Source organism: Typopeltis vanoorti, chromosome 16 (genome assembly GCF_054136105.1).
Source record: "Typopeltis vanoorti isolate ZY-2024b chromosome 16, IOZ_Tvanoo_1.0, whole genome shotgun sequence".
NCBI classification, from domain to species: Eukaryota; Metazoa; Arthropoda; class Arachnida; order Uropygi; family Thelyphonidae; genus Typopeltis; species Typopeltis vanoorti.
Window position 1 is genome coordinate 88,831,308 of NC_143564.1, and position 21,590 is coordinate 88,852,897.

At 35.4% G+C, this 21,590-nt stretch overlaps 1 protein-coding gene across 1 annotated transcript in view; it reads left to right on the top strand.

Annotated features, from left to right (window-relative positions):
• AsnRS (asparagine--tRNA ligase) overlaps positions 1 to 14,936 on the top strand; it is a 285,820-nt gene extending 270,884 nt beyond the window's left edge. Inside the window, exon 16 of the mRNA XM_090406589.1 lies at positions 14,737 to 14,936. Within this exon, the coding sequence (XP_090262715.1) occupies positions 14,737 to 14,868 (132 nt within the window). The 3' untranslated portion in view covers positions 14,869 to 14,936. The remainder of the gene's footprint in view (positions 1 to 14,736) is intronic.
• Positions 14,937 to 21,590: the final 6,654 nt, after the last annotated feature.

Below are 21,590 nucleotides of genomic sequence, written 5' to 3' on the forward strand. Positions count from 1 at the left end.
GAGGAAGCTGTGGAGAGAATTCAGAGGCAAGTGACCAAGATGGTGAGTGGCCTGTGGAATGTTCTCTATGAGGATAGATTGAAGGTGTGTGTATTGCAGAAGTTGGTTGCTAGGAGTAAAAGAGGGGATATGATAGAAACATTGAAGTTGCTTAAAGGATTTTATAGGATAGATGCAGGGGAAATGTTGCAGCACTTGGCTAGAGAGATCACAACAAGAGGGTCCTCCCTGGAAGTTGAATAAAAGTGTGGTCAGTAGAGGTGTGAGGACTAGATTTTTTGCTTGGAGATGGTGAATGAGTGGAATGGGTTGCCGGAGTCAGTTGTGAGTGCTTCGTCTGTTAATAGGTTCAAGGAGAGGTATGATAGATTGGGTCTCCCATGATGAGTCTTCAGACTCCATGCCCGTATAATAATAATACCTAATAATAATAAGTGACATTCATTATCATTTGTCCACAAAACTAGTTATTCAGATCAACCTGTATGGAATCTTTATTGGAAACCTCCCATATTACATTTTCCAACTTTGCATCAGCAAAAAATTTTGCATTTCTATCCAGAATAATCTCAGCATCATTCATTATTGGTTAAATAACAACGGCCCAAGTATGGAACCCTTTTTGTGTCATTCTCCTTCTGGTAGACTCGGTATTGTCAGATATCAGAAAATAATATATGCCTCCATATATTATTCTCTGATACTTGTTAATTAGTCCCTCTCCTGTCCCTGTCAATGCCTTTATGCATACACATTCCTTTCAGTTTGTATAACAAACTTTTAAAATGCAAGCATATTACTAAAGTAAGATTCACCTTTAATGAAGCCATGCTTTCCTCCGTAGGAAATACTCTCTATTCAGTTTGAATGCTTGTCCTTCCTATTCTCTGCAACACCTTAATGTCCACTCCAGGGAAGTTGATTGGTATATAATTACTTGCTTCTGTTTCAACCCACCCTTGTCTAGCAGATTACCATTAATATAATACTCTGCTTGCAATGTTCCCCAAAATACATAACTTGACATTTGTAGTAATACTTTCCCTCCTTGCACTTCCTAGGAATTGTGCTTGTGTCAAGACTCAAGTTGAGTGACTAAGTCAGAGATATGTTGATTCTCTTTCACATTCTTTCAGTCCCCTTCCCCTTTGCATAATATCCACACATCACTTATTTAGCTAATGAATCTGCCCAGGATGCATACTCTACTAAATTGATCACTTAATAATCAGCTACTTCTACAGCATCTTAACACGACACTTTCCTACAATCTGCATTCAGTAAGGTTATTTTTTCATGGTCATTTTTTTCTTTACTTGCCAAATATTATTATTATTTATTATGTTGGAGGTTTAATGGATTTTTTACAACACTCAAAAAGAATTAAAATAGAATTTAATACTTCCTATATTTCGTCCTAGTCACTAGGACATCTACGGGGATTACAAAGACAATTAATGTAACATGCACACAAAAACTTACAATACTAAGCCCAACCACGTGGGTGACACTAAAGTCCTATCGGTTGAGCGCCCTCTAAGGGCAGTAGTAGGCGGCCTGGAATGTAAGGTGGGACCTCTGGTGATAACTGTTTCCCAAATCTTTGGAAGCTTAATGCAACCGTATTTGTTAAGATTTGGTTGGTTTCTGAGAGCTGCTGCTGCTGCTTCTAAGAAAAGCCTCTCTTTCTTGAATTTGCTGTGGTGGAGCATGGTGGTTTTCTTCCATGATACTCTGTGGGTGGTGTCCAAAACATGGTCAGCCAAACCTGAATGGCCATAGTTGTGTTTAACGATTCATTCAGGTTTGGCTGACCATGTTTTGGACACCACCCACAGAGTATCATGGAAGAAAACGACCATGCTCCACCACAGCAAATTCAAGAAAGAGAGACTTTTCTTAGAAGCAGCAGCAGCTCTCAGAAACCAACCAAATCTTAACAAATACGGTTGCATTAAGCTTCCGAAGATTTGGGAAACAGTCATCACCAGAGGTCCCACCTTACATTCCAGGCTGCCTACTACTGCCCTTAGAGGGCGCTCCACCTAGATAGGACTTTAGTGTCACCCACGTGGTTGGGCTTAGTATTGTAAGTTTTTGTGTGCATGTTACATTAATTGTCTTTGTAATCCCCGTAGATGTCCTAGTGACTAGGACGAAATATAGGAAGTATTAAATTCTATTTTAATTCTTTTTGAGTGTTGTAAAAAAAAAAAAAAAAAAAAAAAAAAAAAAATCCATTAAACCTCCAACATAATGTCTTCACAGCACTTAAGCCTCTACACAAGAATTATTATTATTTGTCGCACCTCCAGGGAGTCCAAAGACTCATCGAGGGAGGGGCACCTCTCTGGATCCACCAGCTACAACCAACCACAACTACTATCATCATCTACACCAACAACATCTACCACCCACCAGCACTAGTATTTTCACAGTCAACTACAAATGCCCATGGTGGGATTTGAACCGGCAGCCTTTTGGCTGGAGAGCGGGTATGCTAACCACTTGGCCAATCAGGCTGGCAACCAAGTCTTCCTTCATGCAGTCAAGCACTGTGGTGTGCAAATGCCACATCCACTGAGCTACACAGGCTCCTCAAAATATATATATCAATAAAATTCTCTCCGACTTCTGTTTCCCATTATGGTTAATTTGCTCTTCATAGTTCGAATTTCCCTTGCTCACCATGACTATCACTATTCCTAGCATGCTTTTTTATATTGTTATTGAATCTAGTTATCACCTTTCTTCCAGGTATTGGTTACAAAACACTTTGTGTGTGCGTGCAATTCTTGCTTCAAGATTTTATTCATCCATTTAACTCCCATGTGATTTATTCTCCGAACTCTGAGAGCTGCAATCCACTTTCCAATGAAGTATTTATTTCTTTGTCATGTAGTTTTTTCATACAAAAGCACTGCTTCAAGCAATATATATATATATTTATATCCTTTTTTATTGAAAGCTCTGACATGATTTGTCACTTTCAAAATTAAAACTATATGATTGCTTTGCAATTGGAGGAAGAACAGCTTCATTTATATTTAATTTTCGTATACTATTTCTAGATCCATTATTCTGCGTCAAGTGTTTCTTTTATCCAGTACTGTTTAAGGTGGTTATCCCTTGATAACTCAATAGATATCTCTTATCTTGCATGCTTTCCCCTCCCTCTGGTGTATATCTCCATAATTCAAATTAGCCGTAACAGTAGTGTTAGTTGTATCCTATAAGAAAGCATACATTCTGTACACCAGACAACTTTCAAGATGTAGACCATTGTATTAGCTTCTGCCTTAAAGCAAACATGTGAAAACTCTACTTGGTTGAATTTAGTCCCTCAGCAATCATTAGCAATACTCCCCTCCCTTTCTATTCTTGATGTCCTTTGTGAATACACTGTACTCATCACATGATGAATCTTCACCTCTGGAAAATCTGCTTTTGTTATTTGATTTTCTACTATATCCCTGATCATATAATTACCATATCCTTTTTCAGTCTTTGATGTTCTTTGACACGTCAAATTTCTCCCTTGTATTTTTCTCCTTTCTTAGCTCTCTTGATATTGACTAAGAAGTTTTCCAGCCTCTACAACTCCCATTTTGTATTATGAAGTATTCATTGAAGTGACAGGATTTCTGTCAGTATACTGTACTATTTTCTCTTCTGGTTTTGCACTCTATCTGCTCTGTTACTTCCATTCCTACTTGTATTAAAACTCAGCCCATTTTAAATTGATACACTTGCAAACTTACTCTTCCAGGGCTGCTAGTAAGCCATCAACGTGAAGGTGTAAGCAGAGGATATTTCATTTTTTTTTTTTACTAAAATACTTAAGACAGTATGCTAAACTCTGGTCTTCACCTACATTTGGTATTCTGCTTACTATTGTGGTCAGAACATTAATGTTCCAGATTTCTGAGGTTTATTCCTAGACATTTCAATCAAGCAATCTATTTTGCCATCTTGAGAAAGATGTCCTCAACCTCCTTTTAAGGACCAAGTTCTTCTTCTGAGAAGAATAGGAAGAATTTTGAAAAAATAAAATAAAATGAGCAATAATAAATTAAGTAGTTAATCAACAAGCATATTTAACGTTATTGCTAACATGCTCACACTGGAGCTTGTCTCATACATGCATATTGTGAGGTGGAAATACTTAAATACTTGCTCGCTTGATTTCTTGCATGGTCCTTCATTAGGCAGGGCTCATTTTTGTGATATCATCAGCATGTTTAGAATGTCACTTGAGATATTTTATTCGATTTTTTGTAGAAAACAAGTGTTTTGAGCTATCTTAATAATGATTCCCCCCCCCCCAAAAAAAGCTACAAGATGTGAAGAGTTCAGGACAATCAGTCAAGTATCAAAAGTCCTCCTACATGTTATTCTTGAAAGAAATAAAAGAAAAATAAACATAGAAATAAATGATACATAAAGTGACTTCAAGGAAAATGTAGGTACAAGAGAAGGTATTTTCAACACCAGAACCATCATAGAAAGATATCTAGAAAAACAAAAAGATGTGTGCCTCTGTTTTATTGATTACAAAAAGGCATTCGACAATGTCCAACATGAACAATTAATTGAAATCCTTTCAAAAATAGGCATGGATGGAAAAGACATTAGGCTATTAACTAATCTTTACTGGGAACAGACTGCATCTTTGAGAATAAATAGAGAGACATCAGAAGAATCTCCAGTTCAGAAAGGTGAGACAAGGCTGTGTCTTTTCTCCGATTCTCTTTAACCTATACACAGAAGAAATATTTAAAAAATTAGTAACCTCAAAGGAATCACTGTAGGGGGCAGAAATATTAATAACCTAAGATATGCAGATGACATGGTTCTTCTAGCTGAAAACAAATGTGACCTCAAAACTCTTATAGATGATACCCTCAAGTATAGCAAACAGTATGGCCTCAGTTTCAACTTTAAAAAGACAAAAATCATGATAATTTCAAGAGAAAAGAAAATACCAAAAATATGCATCGATATAAAAGGAAATAAATTAGAACAGGCGCAAAAATACATATACCTCGGACACTTGATCACAGAGAACGGCAGGACAGAAGATGAAATTAGAAAAAGGATTGAAATCACAAGGTCAACTTTCAACAGTATGAAAAATCTACTAACAGCTAGAGAATTAAATCTGAAAACAAGACTAAGAATCTCCAAATGCTACATATGGTCTACATTATTATATGGAGTAGAGACATGGACACTCCAATCTGAGTGTGAAAAAACTGGAGGCCTTTGAAATGTGGATGCTGTGAAGAATTATGAGAATATCATGGAAAGAAAAAAAGACAAATGAAGAGGTACTAGAGATGGCGGGCATCAACAGGAGCCTGATGAAAGAAATTAGAAAGAGAAAAGTCAGATATTTTGGGCATATTCTGAGACATAACTGCCTGCAAAGGACACTTCTCGAAGGAGCTGTTGAGGGAAAGAGGAAGACCGGAGTGGATAAAAATTATAGAAGACTGGACCTATCTCTCATATGAGAAATGCAGCAGAGAGGTGCAGAATAGGACATGGTGAAGACACATGGTAGTCAATCTCCTGGAGGGAGAAGGCACCTGACAGGGAATAATGATTGCTTTTGTGACCGTTTTCTGTGGAAGTTTGTTATGTTGCAACTATGTTGAGTAATTTGCTGACTTGGTTGGACAATAGATAGCCTATTTTCCAAGGTAAAAAACTTATTCAAAAATAAGTTTTTTTACATAATCTGGAAACCTGTTTTAGAGACCAAAAATATAACTTTTCCAAGTGCTATTTTTAATAAGTGAGATAGTGGTGTCACAACATGTTTGAAATTGATCTTGCACCTAAAAATATTCACGCACACGTTCATCATAGGATTTGAACCCATAACCTATTAGTTGTAGATGAGGGATGTTATCCACAGGAGTGTTAATCAGAATAGTGATATAACACAAAAGATGAAATACTCTTAATAATTACTTAATTATGTATCCAGAAACCAATAGATTCTTGCCCTTCCACATAGCTTTGGATTCATCAAAAAAAAAAAAAAAGCAACAATATTTTGCATGGCTAGTTTATATGCAAGCAGAAATCAGTGGACTCTCTTATCTGAATTATAATTTTGCATTTTGGAATTTTTTCTTGTTAGGTTTAGATGTTTTTTTCAAAAGTATAAACTTGCATTCACTCTCGAATTAGAAGCCGTTAAAGCCTTCCTTCCTCTGTTAGATTTGCTTATCACAATTTTTTTTTTTTAAGGTTACACAGTGGTCAACATTCATAGTGAAGAATTTATGGAGACACAACACGTGTTAGAATAATTACTTTACTTAACATTAGGAAAGTAACATGTGTTACTTTGTTACTGTATTGAGGTATACATATGTAAAAGATACAAGTTATATGACACTGCAGTATACAAAGGTAAAATGAATCTAGATGCTTGTCAATCTTGCCTGACCTCTTGTGGAAAAAAAAAAAATTGAAATAAATAAAATAAATTAAAAACGGAACTACGTTAAACATTTCTATTCCTCTCGTATTGAGATTTTTTCTGGGTTTGTTCTGGTTGTTATAAGGATTGCAGATGAGTCCCCCACATTCTTGGAATGATTAATCCATCATTTTTGTTCAGGTTTGGATAATGTTTTAGCATTTAACAAGCTTCTTTGAATTTTCTCTCAAATCAGGTTTTGGTGCAGTGTAGGGACTTAGTGCCTTTCCAATCAATCCTGTGTCATGTTTGGAGTGTGTGGTCGGATAGCCCTGTTTTACCATAGTGGAGGTATTTAATGTGTCGTTTGTGTTCGTCTTTTCTGATTGGGATAGTGCATCCTGTTTCCCCTATGTAAGATAGGTTGCAAGTACATTGAATTTTGTAAATCTCCTGGGTGGATCAGGTGTGGAAGAGGATCTTTGGAAGAGCTATGATGAACCCCCGACAAAATTAAGAATTTAATTTTGTTGGGGATTCAAATAGTAGGATCATTTAAAAAGTTGTCCTACTATTTAAATGAGCCTTCAACAAATTCTTAAATGACAGCCATAGAAATGTATTATAGATACATCAGATGAACTATAGGTTCATCTGATGTTTCCTGGTTAGGAATGTTCTATGTGTTAGATACCATCATCTTCAGAGCATACGTGCATACACACACACTGGGGGGGGGGGGGGGGGTCACAGTGAACAGTATTGAACAGCAACAATTAGTTAATAGTGGACAGTGGACATACTACCTGTCTTTCAGGTACAGTATGTACTTGAAAGACAGGTACAGTATGTTATCAGTTCATTCAACCATTCTTTCATTATCATTAACTTCATTCTTTACAACACTCTCAGTTTTGTGCCTTTCAGCATTTACTTCCGTCAATTCATTTTCCCTGCTTCTGACAAGTCTCACATCTCTGGCTTGTAAAGTACCTCCAACACAAACCTCTCTCTCTCTTTACAGGGATTCGCCTACCTTCAGTTTGTCTAAACATCTGTCTCAGTTGATGTCACTACACATTGGCATAACAGTCATTCATTAATAACTGTTACACTTAATGAAGAATGTATTAATAGAACCATCAGATCTTGGAAAACTTAGATGTTACCTGTTATGATAGGTTTCACGGTATAAAAGAACACAGATGGTTAAGCAAATAACTATTTATTAACTTAAGGCTAAACAATCACCATCCCATACATTAAAGGCACATCTGAAAAGATATCTGGGCTGCTTAACAAACACCAATTATGCACAGTATTTAAACCTTATAAAAAAGCAACTCTCTTCCGTTCACCCAAGGACAAATGCACTCCTTTATCACATCCTGGTGTCTATGAAGTGCCCTGTTCTTGCCATCAAGCCTACTACGGACAGACAGGAAGAAATGTGGACATCCGCCTCAGTGAACACAAAAAATATATCCGACACTTTCGCTATGGTAAGTCGGGTCTGGCAGACCATGCTCTGGATACCCCTGCACACAGGATCAATTGGAAAGAAACAAAAGTAATGCACAGAAGCTTCTACAAGTCAGAGAGGTTGTTCCTGGAATCAACAGAAGCCTTGAAACATACCCCCAAACCTTAACAAGTATGGCTGTATAAATCTACCAAAGATTTGGGAGACAGTCATCCTAAGACCAAATTAATATTTATTACTTTTATTTTTTATCATTTGGACTCTATTTCAAAACTTAAAAATTTTTTTTTTTTTTAGTTTTGAAATAGAGTTGCATGCTGCAATCACTTATACTGTCCCCACTGTTACACCGGATTGTGGTTGTCTTGCCTTTGTAACAAACTTTGTGTTGTGTGCTCTGAAGATGCTGGATATAAGACCAGCGAAATATTAGCCTTAAGTTAATAAATAGTTATTTGCCTAACCATCTGTGTTCTTTTATACCGTGAAACCTATCATAACATGTCGGACGAACACATAAGCCTATCCACACGTATTAGATGTTACCTATTTATTCAAATGTCCCTTGAGAAGAAACTTTAGATCTACTTAAGAATTATCAACATGCTAGCACAAGAAACATATATTTAATATATTGCCAGATATTTCAGTTTGAAAATAACAAACTATCATTAGTGGTTTGACAAGAAACAGTTTTTTACAAGGTAGAATACAAACGGAGCCTCCGTAGCTCAGTCAGTATAGATGAAGTCTTTTGGTTGGAAGGACCAGGGGTTCGATTCCCGTCAGTGACGTGAGGAACCTTTATCTGGTCTCCTTCTACTAAAGGTGAGTTAGCCGGTCTCATACAGAGGTAGGGTTTTTTTTCCACCCGGAAACTCTGGTTTTTTGTCCCCCGGAACAGGCAAACTGTCCCCATGTACACATGCTTCTACAGACATATGACACCTTCGGAATAAGGAGTAATAACCAACCTATTCTGTAGGATTTCGGTTCTGAATACCTACATGGTAAAAATGTGTGGGTCTACAGTGAGTGTAAATTAGGATAGGAGGATAGAATACAAACAATTGATCATTAAAAATTAGAACAAGCGGTGTGATGTTACATCGGTAATCATGATATCATTTCACTGAAGAAAGGCAAACATAAGAGTTAAAAATAAATTGCATGTATAAATTTACAATGTCATGCAAAAATTTATAAAATCATATTAAAGATATCATTAGACAGATGTAGTATCTAGAAGGTTTTAATTAAAAAAAAAAAAAAAAAAAGTCACAACACGGAATAGAGACAAGACAAAACAACATTCTCTGGTCCAAAACTCTCCTTCTACACAGATGTTGGTATAAATCCGAATAGCCTATTCAAAGTGCTGAGGCCTTATTTCAGCGCCCTAACTTGAATCAGAATGACTGCATATCCTTGTCAGAAATATGGGAAAGTTTGAATTGAATAACACATTATTATTATGTTAATTAAGGCCTTCTAGATACTACATCTGTCTAATGATATTTTTAATATGATGTTATAAATTAATAAAGTTTTTTGTATGACATTGTAAATTTATACATGTAATTTATTTCTGCACTCTTATGTTTACCTTTCTTCAGTGAAATGATATCGTGATTAGCTATGGAACATCATGTGGCTCGTTCTAATTTTGAATGATCAACTGTTTGTATTCTACCTTGTAAAAAACTGTTTCCTGTCAAGCCACTGATGAGAGTTTGTTATTTTCAAACTGAAATATCTGTCAATATGTTAGATATACTTTTGTGCTAACATGCTGATAAATCTTAATTTCATGTAACAAGTTTCTCTCAAAATTTAGATTTACTTAGATCTTTTTCCATTGGATACTGTTGTCTTGTTTAGGCACTCCATAGAGAAGACTTTGATTTCAGGATAGATACTGGGAATGAGCAAAAGGTCTCACTCAGTCTCCCCATCTCCAGTTATAGCTAAGTTATTTATAGTCTTTTGAAAAGAAAGCCATAGACAGATACCATTGAAAACCAGAGATTTGGAGTATTTCAGAAACTATTTTAATGGCCTACATCGTAATATAAAGTTCATTCTTCAGCTTGAAAATTGCAGGACATTGTCTTTCCCCTACATTCTCCTAGGTGTCTCTGAGTATAAAAGACTTAATATTTCAGTGTACTGAAAACCCACTAATGCCAGTAGATTCCTATATGCTTTTTTCTTATCACCCTTACAGACGATAGGAACAATCAAACACTAAGGAACAGAGCCTATACCATCTACAGCAACATAGAAAAAAATATATAGAGTAGTTCCCCCTAGGACTCTATATATACTATGTTTCTTTTTCCTATACATACCATACCCCATACCTATGATAGTTTAATTTATAAATTAGGCACAGTATGAGATTAACAACTACAACATACTACAACTGTACTACAGTTTTTAGTCGATCTGTACAGTTTAAATCGGAGTTGCTGCTACAGTTCCAGCTGAATGTTTACGTGTGCATGAGATATTGCGAGAATCAGAATCTGGCAAACTGTAGCTAAGGCTGCTATTAATGTCGGTTGAATCGAGGGTAATTTCTTTTGAATCAAGAATACGTCTTTCAAGTTCATCATAACATTTGTGAATATTAGAAATTTGATTCCAGTCTATTTGATGTTGGCAGCCTTCAACAGAGTTTATATTTCTGTCAGATTATTTTGCATGTTTCTTTGTACTTTGACACCTGAAGAAGTTGGATTACCAACGAAACTAGTAGTGTCCTCATTAAACCTTATTCTTTATCTCAGTGTTTAAGTCATTTAAATTAAATTAATAATATATATATATCTTTGTTATCTTACTTATGCCCTAGATTTTATTGGACATGGGCACAAGACGATAAGATTTTAAAAACTCCACCCAACGATGACCACACCTTTTAAAGCTATTGGCTAACAAACAAGACTTCAAAAGGTGTGGTCATCCTTCCTCACATCTACAGTATCACAGAAAAAAATCTCATTTACTTTGAAGTCATGATATAAAAGTGCCATGGCTTTCATTCTACTATACAAAATTTTCAGATTCTTACCACCACCCCCCCCTCTCTCAAAAAAAAAATAAAATAAAATATCTCATCTCCCCACCTCCCCTCAAGAATTCAGGACCAGAGGATTCACTATTTTTGTGGCATTTGCTATGTTGGCCAAACAGGATGTTCTGGAGAAATTAGCATGTAATTTTATAAAAGTTAAAAAAAAAAAAAATATATAATACAATTCTGGATTAGCTTTCTGCATAACTGTTGACAAACACTCAGTACTTTAGCAGCAAAGTTTTGAACTGAATAGGAGTGTGCAGCATTTTGGAGGCTTCCAAAATGTGGCACACCCACTGCAACAAAAATCATGGCTTGATCCTTCACCAGATTTGGTCTTCATTCTTCAAACTTCTGATGAAATTAAACAATGAATGCATAAAGCCATGCTTACTAACTAGTAAACATGGTTTCATGCATTCATTGTTTAGTTTAATGTTATCATTAGTTGTATTATTTCATTGCTAAATGTGATATGTTTACCTCTAGCTTTAATTTTATTTAAATTCTGTGATATTCATTAGGCTCCTGATAAAGTGTATCTGTCAGCACATGAAACTAGTAGAGATTTCTAAGTCAGATAAAAAATTTGTATATTTCATGTCATGTGACCTAAACCAGAAATTGGATGCATCATCGAAACCAGAGAAACCTAAAACATTCTTAGTGTTTCTATAAGAGGGAAATAATAATGATGATGCATTATCAGACCTACACCATCCAAAATTTCATTCTGAATGGTTTTTCATGTTGTATTCAATATTTTAGATCTGGAATGATCCTTAGAAAAAATTTCTTATGTATCAAGAAAATTCATTATAGCTTGTTGTTCCAAAATAGAAATATTTATTTTATAGTGGAAAGATATTAACATTTGACAGAAAATTCACTTTCAAATGTGTGGAGTCTGAAAAATGCTTTAAAAAAGGTGTAGAAGTTTGCATCAAATTCAGGGCATATTATTTCATCAAATGGTTCAATAATTTCTTTCTTACTAAACTGATTGTTCTGTTAAGGTTTAAAAATAAATATTGAACAAGTCATTAAGAATTTGCCTATATTGCTATATAGGTAACAATTCAATGTAGGCAAAGTTTTCTATTTTTCGTTTAGATTAGGAAAATAAAATCAAATTCTTTAGCATTGAATCCAGATATGATAAATATTATAAATATTATAATATTTATAATATTTATAATATTATATTTGAGTTATCATTACCAATTATTCTTATTAGTTGATAGAAAATTTATAAATTTCCTTTTTTATTTCTGTGTTTCAGTGTCATGAAATAGTCTGTTGATTTCATAACTTTCTAATTAAAAAAAAATTATGAAATCTCTGTGTTTAAACATGATAATGATAGTTATCTAGATATATAATTTCTAGATAACTATCATATCTATATATCTATCTATATATATCTAGAACTTGATAAAATATATATTGGAGGATAGATAACAAAAACAGACTATTTACATATTATAAGAATGAATATTGCAGGAAAAAAGGATTTTCTTTTTAGATATACAATAGAAATGAAGGAAAAAAGTACATTAGTGATAGACAGGATGTGTCTTTTCAGTAAGAGTCAATATTACAGTTCAGCATCACTTTTAGTTATTCTCCAGCTGAAGTGTATTGTCGTCAGCAATCCAGAACAGGGTACCTGTTGGATTCCACTCTATGAATTTTGTGACAGTTCCTGTTTCTTTGTAGTAATCAAATTCCAGTGAAAGCCTGCTTTGTAGTTTCTGCCGTAGGCTACACGTGAGGGTTTGTTCTGATTCAGTGATGGATGGGTGCTGGTTATTACTTAAGGTAGAAACTGTAAATGATGGCCTTGGTGCAGATGAAGAGGAAATTGCATATTTTGTGTTTGTTCTCTTCTGTATGGACTAAATTCCAGTAGTCTTCTTGGCTGTGTGCATAGTTACAGGTGCTAGAGGCTGTATTCAAGACATAGGTGATCATTGCTTTTGTTTGCAGGACAGGTTAGATATGTGTATGTTCCAAGGTGCCTTGCAGAATAGACACTGATCCGATTGTCTTCGCTGAAATTTGTGGAGCTTAGTAGGAGTTGGCAAGATGTTATGCCATAGCCTCCACTGTGTGTCGGAATCTGGTTTGGCACATCTCGATTTATATGGAAGATCCCAGTGAAAACTGGGAGGCATGTGCAGCTTAGTAAATGAGAGGGTTAAGGATGAATATAAGAAGGGCGAAGTTGGAGGCACTGATATGAGGAAGTGGTATTCTCTTGTAGTTGGAAGAAATAATTGAAAGTGAGGCTTTAGATAATGCAAGATGAAAGGTAGGCCCCCTGCAGTTTCTAGAAGAAATACGGATTCCCTGAGGTGTAGCGATATCTGAATAGGCTTTTCTAATAACAGCTTGCAGCTGTTGATATTGCTTTTCAGTTTTGGGGTTCTTCGTTGGTAGGCTTGTGAATGTTTTCCACTTTAGGGTCTGGGTCAGGAGGTCCCCTATGATTCTTATTCCTGCCCAGTTCCAGGTAGGGAAAAGAAAGGGCTGGCCAGTTGTGAGACTTGCTATGTTTCTGTTTGAAAACAGTGGTTCTGATAGTAAAGCTGACTGTTGATCCTGTCAGTGTGTGATGAAGTTCTGTCTTTTTCCACCACTGTAGAGCATCTTTGTAAAAATGAGGTAGTTTAAGAAAAGATGGTTTAGAAATGGCCATTTGAAGGATTGTGGAAAGTGTAAGTCCTCGGGTGGATGATTTCATGATGTATTTGAAGGTGGTTACGTAAGCCTGACTGGACTGAAGTGTCTTTAGGAGAAGGATTATCCTGAAGGATGTAATCTTGTTTTCAAGGGAAATAAGGCCTACCTCCCTTATTGAGTGGCTTGCAGATTTCGGAGTATGTTGTCCAGTTAGTATTGTTCCAGAGGAAACATTTGATTGCCTTTTGAATGTGATGGATAAATTCTTCAGGGGGGGGTTGAGTACTTGAAGGGTACGCCATAACACACTCGCAGCCATCTGGTTTACTATTAGTACTCTTCCTCTAAGTGAAGACATGGAACGAATGCTGTTCCATTTACTTAGCACCTGTTTAAAACGGTTGGGCAGCTTTGTCCATTTCAGTGTGTTATATATTCTGCTGTTGCCAAGGTACACACCTAAGTATCTTTGTCCTTCACTTGACCAGGTACATTCAATCGGAGAATCATTTCTATCCTTCCATCTGCCTGACCACAAGCCAGTAGTTTAAAGAATTTAATTTGGTCCCTGAGGCTTGTGCATATAGTCTGTGTGCTTCCTCGGTTACTGTCATTTCTTCTTTATTTCGGATTATTACAGTGACGTCATCGACATATGCTAATAGGGTTATTTTTTGATGTGGATCTGTTATGCTGGTTCTTTTGGAGATGATGTTGTCATGTACTCTTTTTAAGAAGGGTTCTATGGCCAGTGTGTATAATTGTCCAGAGAGAGGACATCCTTGCTTGATCCCTCGAGAGTATGACAAAGTGCGAGTGAGCCGGTCGTTGATTTTTAAACAGAAGTGTGCATCTCTGTATAGCAATTGCACTGTTTCAATGATGAGAGGACCATAGCCATTTTATTAAGTTCTATATATATCTAGATATATAATTTCATATAAAAATCCTTGTATAAAAGTTTATAAAGAAATCCATTTTTTAAAGATTCTAATTCAGTACTATATTTGTAAATAAACTGGGATATTAAACAAAGAATTTATATTTCAGAGAAAATATGGTAGTTGTCCCCATGGAGGTTATGGTTTAGGACTGGAGAGATTCATTACTTGGCTTCTGAATCGCTATCACATTAGAGATTCTTGTCTCTATCCCAGATTTGTAGATCGTTGTACACCATAACATTTTTAATATTTTAAATTGATTCTTTAATTATTCATCTAAATAAATAAAGGAATAGTGATAAACTGTTTAAGAACTTTTTTAAAATATGTACATATGAAAATTAAGCTGTTAATAATTACATTTTTGCACCTCACAAAATACAATAAAATTTGAACATAATATATTTTGGAAATTATGTAATAGATTATAAATTACATATATAATAAATCTGCATGTAGTGAACATGTTTTTTTCCTTACTTTTGATGTGAGATTTATTAGTCATTAATTGAGAGATTATTTTTATTAGGAAATAGCTGGAGTATAACACTTGTTTGGCTTAAAATATGTTGAAAAATGATAGAAATTACAGACCAGTAGCAGTGTGTTTTCTGAATAATTGAATATATTAAAAAATAAACTTCTAAAGTATATTTTACATTTATATTTGAATACACGACTTCTAAAAGGTAATATGCTTTATTTGATTGAGAAAATTCAAGAAACTGTAAATGATAATGCCAACATGATTGGCTGAGTGATTAGCATATCAGCTCTTCAACCAAAAGGCTATGGTTTTAAATCTTGCCTTGGGCATGGATATATGTGATTGTTTTGGCTGGAAGATGAATTTCATTGCAAGAGAGGCCATCACCTACTTCTTAGATTCCTGAAGTGGTTTTAAAAGTTCCATATTAGGTCTAGGCAGGATTTCTAGACTATGTAAAATAAATTTAAAAAAAAAAATATATATATATATATATCATCAGCAGAAGCAACCATTATTAATCCACTGCTGGATGAAAGCCTTTCAAAGATTACTCCAAAGTTGTCTGTCCGTGGCTCTGCTTTCTCACGTCCTGCAAATCTGATATCAATCCACTGTGATTTTTCCTCTCGTGAAATCCAATCCAGTACTTCTTTTGTCCATCATTGATCTTGTCTTCGAGAAATATGCCTAGCCCATTGCCACTTCAGATGTTTCACTCTTCCTATGATGTCAGAGACTTTGGTTTGATTTCTTATCCACATATTCCTTTTGTGATCCAGTCTTGTTATACCAAGCATACTTCTTTCCATACTAAATTGTGTTGTTCTTAATTTTTGAATTTCCTTTTCCTTTAGTGTCCATGTTTCACAGCCATATATATCAATATCAGAAGAATATATTGGTTAAAAACTTTTCTCTTCAAGCATAATGGTAATTGGCTTTTGAATATTGAATGTAATTTTCCAAATGCTTTCCACCCAAGCATCATGCATCTTTTAATTTTGTTCCATTGATATCCGATGTCCTAAGTATATGTAATATCTACTTGTTTAATTTCATCATTATTGATTTTTATTATTTCTGGTAGGACATAGCTATTGAACATAACTTGGGTCTTCTTTAGGTTTATCTTTAGGCCAGCTATTTTGCTAGCAATTTGAAGTTCATGGATATGAGTCTGTAGTTCATGTGCAGTTGAAATAAAGATAACGTTGTCATCTGCAAAGTGTAAATGGCTTAAATAGCTTCCATTTATCTTCAGGGTGCCATTGCGATTGATGTATGCTGATTTGATGGTCCTGACATACATATGGCTTCTCCACTTGTTTGCTTCATAATGCTTTAAATATTGCACAAGTTTTTACTGAATCAGAGGTTTCTCATAATCAATAAAACCAATATCTTTAACATATATATATATATATAAAAATTTAATTTAAAAAAAAGTATGGAAAAAAAATCATTAGACCACCTACCCATGGTACGAATGTATTGTTGTTTATAGTACGTATTTCATGGATGGGAGGTGTGTTAAAAATAACATTATCAGAACAGTAATAATATATGCTGATGATAGATGCCTAGTTGAAGAAAATACTGAAGACATTAGAATAACATTCAGAAAACTTAAAAACTTCTGCTGAAAAGCTAGGATTACAAATCAACCAGTATAAAACTGAATATTTAAGTGTATGTAGAAACAACAATCCAGGGAGAAATGACCAGTTTGCCATCAATACCTGAAATTTAAAAATGCCACTACAAACACTGGAACATCGATTACTCGAGATAATAAAATTAGTACAGAAAATGCAACCTAGAATCAGGGTCATCATAACTAAGCAACTAAGACATTGCATCGAGGCAGCAAGTTTGGAGGGTGGCAAAAAATTGGCAAAATTATATACTAGCCATAAAAATAGATGTTTTCTTGTTTTTGATTTTATATTTTTCCTGGAATTTAGGAGTGGCAAAATAATTCTTTGCTTAGGGATAGCATGTACCCTAGCTACGGTCTTATTAGAACACATGCCTCAGTCGACATCATTTACCTTCCAACATTCTATCAAGCAGAGTTAAAATAGAAATATACAAAATAATCATTGGACCTATTATTTTATATGGAGGAGAAACCTAGGACATAACAGACCAAGATGCAGAAGCAGATCTATGAAAATAAAATCAGAAAAATCTTGGGACCTGTAAAAATAACAGTGAATGGAGAAGACACAATCAAGAACTGCACTAATGCTATAGATCCCCATTTCTATCTGATGAATTCAGAGCATGCAGATTGAGATAGCATGGACATAGAGAAAGAATAGGTGAAGAGAGAGAGAGAGAGAGAGAATGGTTAAACAAGCACGTGTGAAGGAAAGCAACTTAGAGGAAGACTGAGGCTATGTTAGGAGGATAACCTCCAAAAAGTTTTAGCTGAGATGGGAATCTTGGACTGGATGAGCTCAATACAGAAAAGAATGGAAGAAATTGATATAAAGACCAGATTGACCATAATCGTGATTGCAGATGTGTGACTTGTGTTCTTCTAACCAGATGTTTGGTGATCTACCTGTCTGTCCAAAGTAAGCCAGTTTACAGGCACAAGGTACTTCATATACTGCAGGCACTGAGAGAGGAGGGAACTGGTCTTTGGTGGAACGGATAAGGGTAGCAAGTTTACGTTATCCGTTCCACCAAAGACCAGCTCCCTCCTCTCTCAGTGCCTGGAGTATATAGAGTACCTTGTGCCTGTAAACTAGCTTACTTCGGACAGACAGATAGATCAGCAACCATCCGGTTAGAAGAATACATCATATATCTGAAATCACGATTATGGTCAATCTGGCCTTGCAAACCATGTTTTGGATACAACCCATAGGATCTTCTGGAAAAAAACTGTCATGATTCACCATAGTGAATTCAATAAAGAAAGACTATTCTTTGAATCTGCATCTGCACTCAGGAATCGGCTGAATTTAAACAAATACAGTTGCATTAAACTTTCCAAAATTTAGGAAACATTAATTATCAGAGATCCCTCTTTACATCCTAGGCCACCTGCAAATGCCCGTAGAGGGTGCACCACCTAGATAGGGCTTTAGTTTCACTCACTATTGTATTATTTTTGTGTGTGTGTTACAAAAAGTTTTTTTTGTAATCCCTGAAGATGTGTCTGTGACGGAGACAAAATATTGGAAGTATTAAAATTAGTTTTAATCCTTTCTCAGTGTTGATAATATTCCATTAAACCTCCAGCATGAATTCTTCACAGCACTTAAGTCTCAACACACGCATTCTAATACAAACATCATTGAGAAACACTGACTGTCCAGAAATATCATCACTGCCTGAGGTTATGATGTAAACATTTCTGTAGTCCATAATTTACATAATATAGTGAATTGTATTATTCAAATCTCCATTAGCCATGTATCCCATATATAACCAAATTACATATTTCAGAGTGGCCTAGTTCCATTTTTTGCCATTGGAGGTGCTATGTCTCAACATCAATTATGATTCCCTTGCATATGTAGCATTTCAACTTTTCACTTGATTTTTTTCTTTTTTTTTTATTTCTCTACATTTGAAGTGTTCCAATTAAAATATATTGCAACAAATTTGAAGGCATGGAGACTGTGAAATAATTTTTTATTTCCTTTTTACACTTTTTGTTAAATGTAGTGGAGGGTGGCAAAACCCTCAAAAATTAATAAATGGATATAACATTTCTATTAAAAAAAAAGAATAAATCAGCTAACGCCTTTTATTCCCTTATAGGGAGTAGGCGAGGCCTTTATACCCTATCTAGCTTTTGGAGACCGAGTGGGCAGTTCAATCTCTACCGGTAGCCAATCAGAGATTGCTGGCCCATGTCTATCACTAATTATAGCAGCCACCGATGAAGAGGCTGCAAACAAGTGATGCCATCTCTTGCTACCTAACCCTAACAAGATATGTTACTGTCTGAAATAAAGTGGGTACTACGGTCGATTTTCTTGAGTTTACGGGATGAAAAAGCTGAGTTTCCAGGAGGAAAAATCCGGTTTTTTCCGTGCCAGAGATCGACTAACTCGGGAACCGGCCGAAGACAGGCTTAGAAATAGTTCTTCCAGTCAGCAACTAGACTAGAACCTAGGTCTCACTGCAAGCACCACTTCCACTGAAATGTTTAAATTACCTTAATAAAACAGTTAATATAAACACTGATGAACAAAATAATATTCTGAGGGAGCTGCTTGGATTGTTTTATTGCTTTTTTTTTTAAATTAATGTTTATATTTGGGAGAGCTAAGGGTGAAAGTTGTGTAACTGAGAGGAGACCTCCACATAGCCTTTAAAGGAATGCCAAGAACTGACCAGGGTTTCTGATCTAATGTCCAATCCTCACCTCGTTGGGTACCCTGTTAGGTATCTAACTGAATACTGAATGAATGAGAATGGGCTAGCAATTTAGGATTTGGTTGACCAAATTTTATTCTTACTGGTTTAAACCACAACATAAAATGATGGTACAACATGACAGAATTTCATGCCAGCTGGGTCATTGTTCGGTTAAACAAGGCACCTGTTCTTTTTGCCAGGGAACCAGAACGATCAGCGAAAAGTCGGCTACTAGAACAAATCCTGAAAGACACCCGAACTCAACATCAGAGTTCAAGATTGGTACTACATAAGAAGCCTGAATGGCAAAGAAATGGAACTGGCCGACAAATTGAATGAGTACCAGATCATCATAATAGGGTTGACTGAAACAAAAAAGACAAAAACTGGTGAGATCTTTCTAAGCAATAAATACTAAATGTTATATTCAGGCAATAATGATCAGAAAAAAGAATGAGTAGCTATGGGTATAGTCTGAAAAGTTCTCGGCCTAACAATGAAAATACGAATTTATAATTTCAAAAAAAAAAATTTTTTTTTTTTAACAATCTCCCTTTAACACTAATACATTTATTCCAGCAATGCTCCACCGCCATTATCCCATCCCTGTAGTGGTGGTTCTCAGTAAGATCTGCAAAATACCCCTCTACACTTTGAATCACTTCTTGATTCGAAGAAAACTGCTGACCAGCGAGGAAGATTTTTAATTTTGGGAAGGGATATAAGTCAGTGAGCCAAATCTAGGGAATAGGATGGATGTTCCAACAATTCATAATGCAGATCCCTTTAATTTTCTCATTGCCAAAATACTTGTGGGCAGGTGCATTGTCCTAATGAAAGACGATTTTTTTTCTTCTGCAAACCAGGTCTTTTCTTACGAATTTTTTTCGTCTAGTCTGGTAAAAAGATCTGAATAATATATCCCCGGTTGTTGTTTTATCCTTTTCAAGATAATAAACAAAAGCAAAATCCCAAAACAATGCCATGACCTTTCCTGGTGATGGACCCAACTTTGTCTTCTTTCACTCGCCGGTCATCCCATACCATATTGTGCATTTGATCAATGATTTCTGGTGGTGTTACACTTTTTGGACGTCCTTCAAATGGATCATCATCAATGTTGGTACGGCCACGTTTAAACTCGGCCGTCCATTTCTTAATTGTTGAAAATGAAGGAGAAGAGTGCCCATATTTTTTTTTTATTTTATTTTGAATGAATTTCTTTTGGCATTAAACCTTTTACAAAGAATTTTATAACTACACGATACTCAATTTTTTCCATTTCAAGCGATACCGACAACACTTTTGCTTCAGACAGCTGTATAAAACAAACTACTTGATAGAATGACTTACAGTTTCACATTGATGCTTGAGAGATGTACCAACTTAGAAAAAAAAAATATTGCCGATAGTGTTGTCATCTATGGTCGAGGCCGAGAACTTTTCAGACCACCATTGTATAGTAATCAACACTAAATACGAGGCTAATCTTGAATGGCAGGCAATATCAAGTAGAGTGATGTGGGCAAATATCAGAATGGGGAAACTGGACAATGAGACTTGTTTGTGCCTATGGTCCCACAGAAGGTTCTACTAAAGTAGAAGCGGAGCAATTTTTTGTGGCTTTAGAGAAAGTAACTGACACTATGAAAAAAGAAAAGTTGGTCCTTTTTGGGGAACTACCGTATTTGCCGGCGTATAAGATGCACTTTTTTTTCTTTGAAAATAGGTCTGAAAAACAAGGTGCGTCTTATACGCCGATACTCAATTTTTTATTATTTTCATTTCTGAAAATTTTCTCTTTTCCGAGTTACGTGATTTCTTTATTGCTTTCTTGTGTGTGTGAGAGCATTCCAGTTACGTAGAGCAGTGTTTCTCAAACTCTCATATGATTGCTGCGGTATTAACAAAAGATCGTGCTACTAAATGACAGACAAGCCGACAGTTGAGTTGAGATGCTAATTCTCTTCAACCGAATTCCTTATATAATATCTGAAACACTGTATTTCTTCGTTTTAACACGTTCACTCAAACAAAACCATATATTGCCGGTGCAACATATGGTTTTGCTTGAGTCATACAGCATT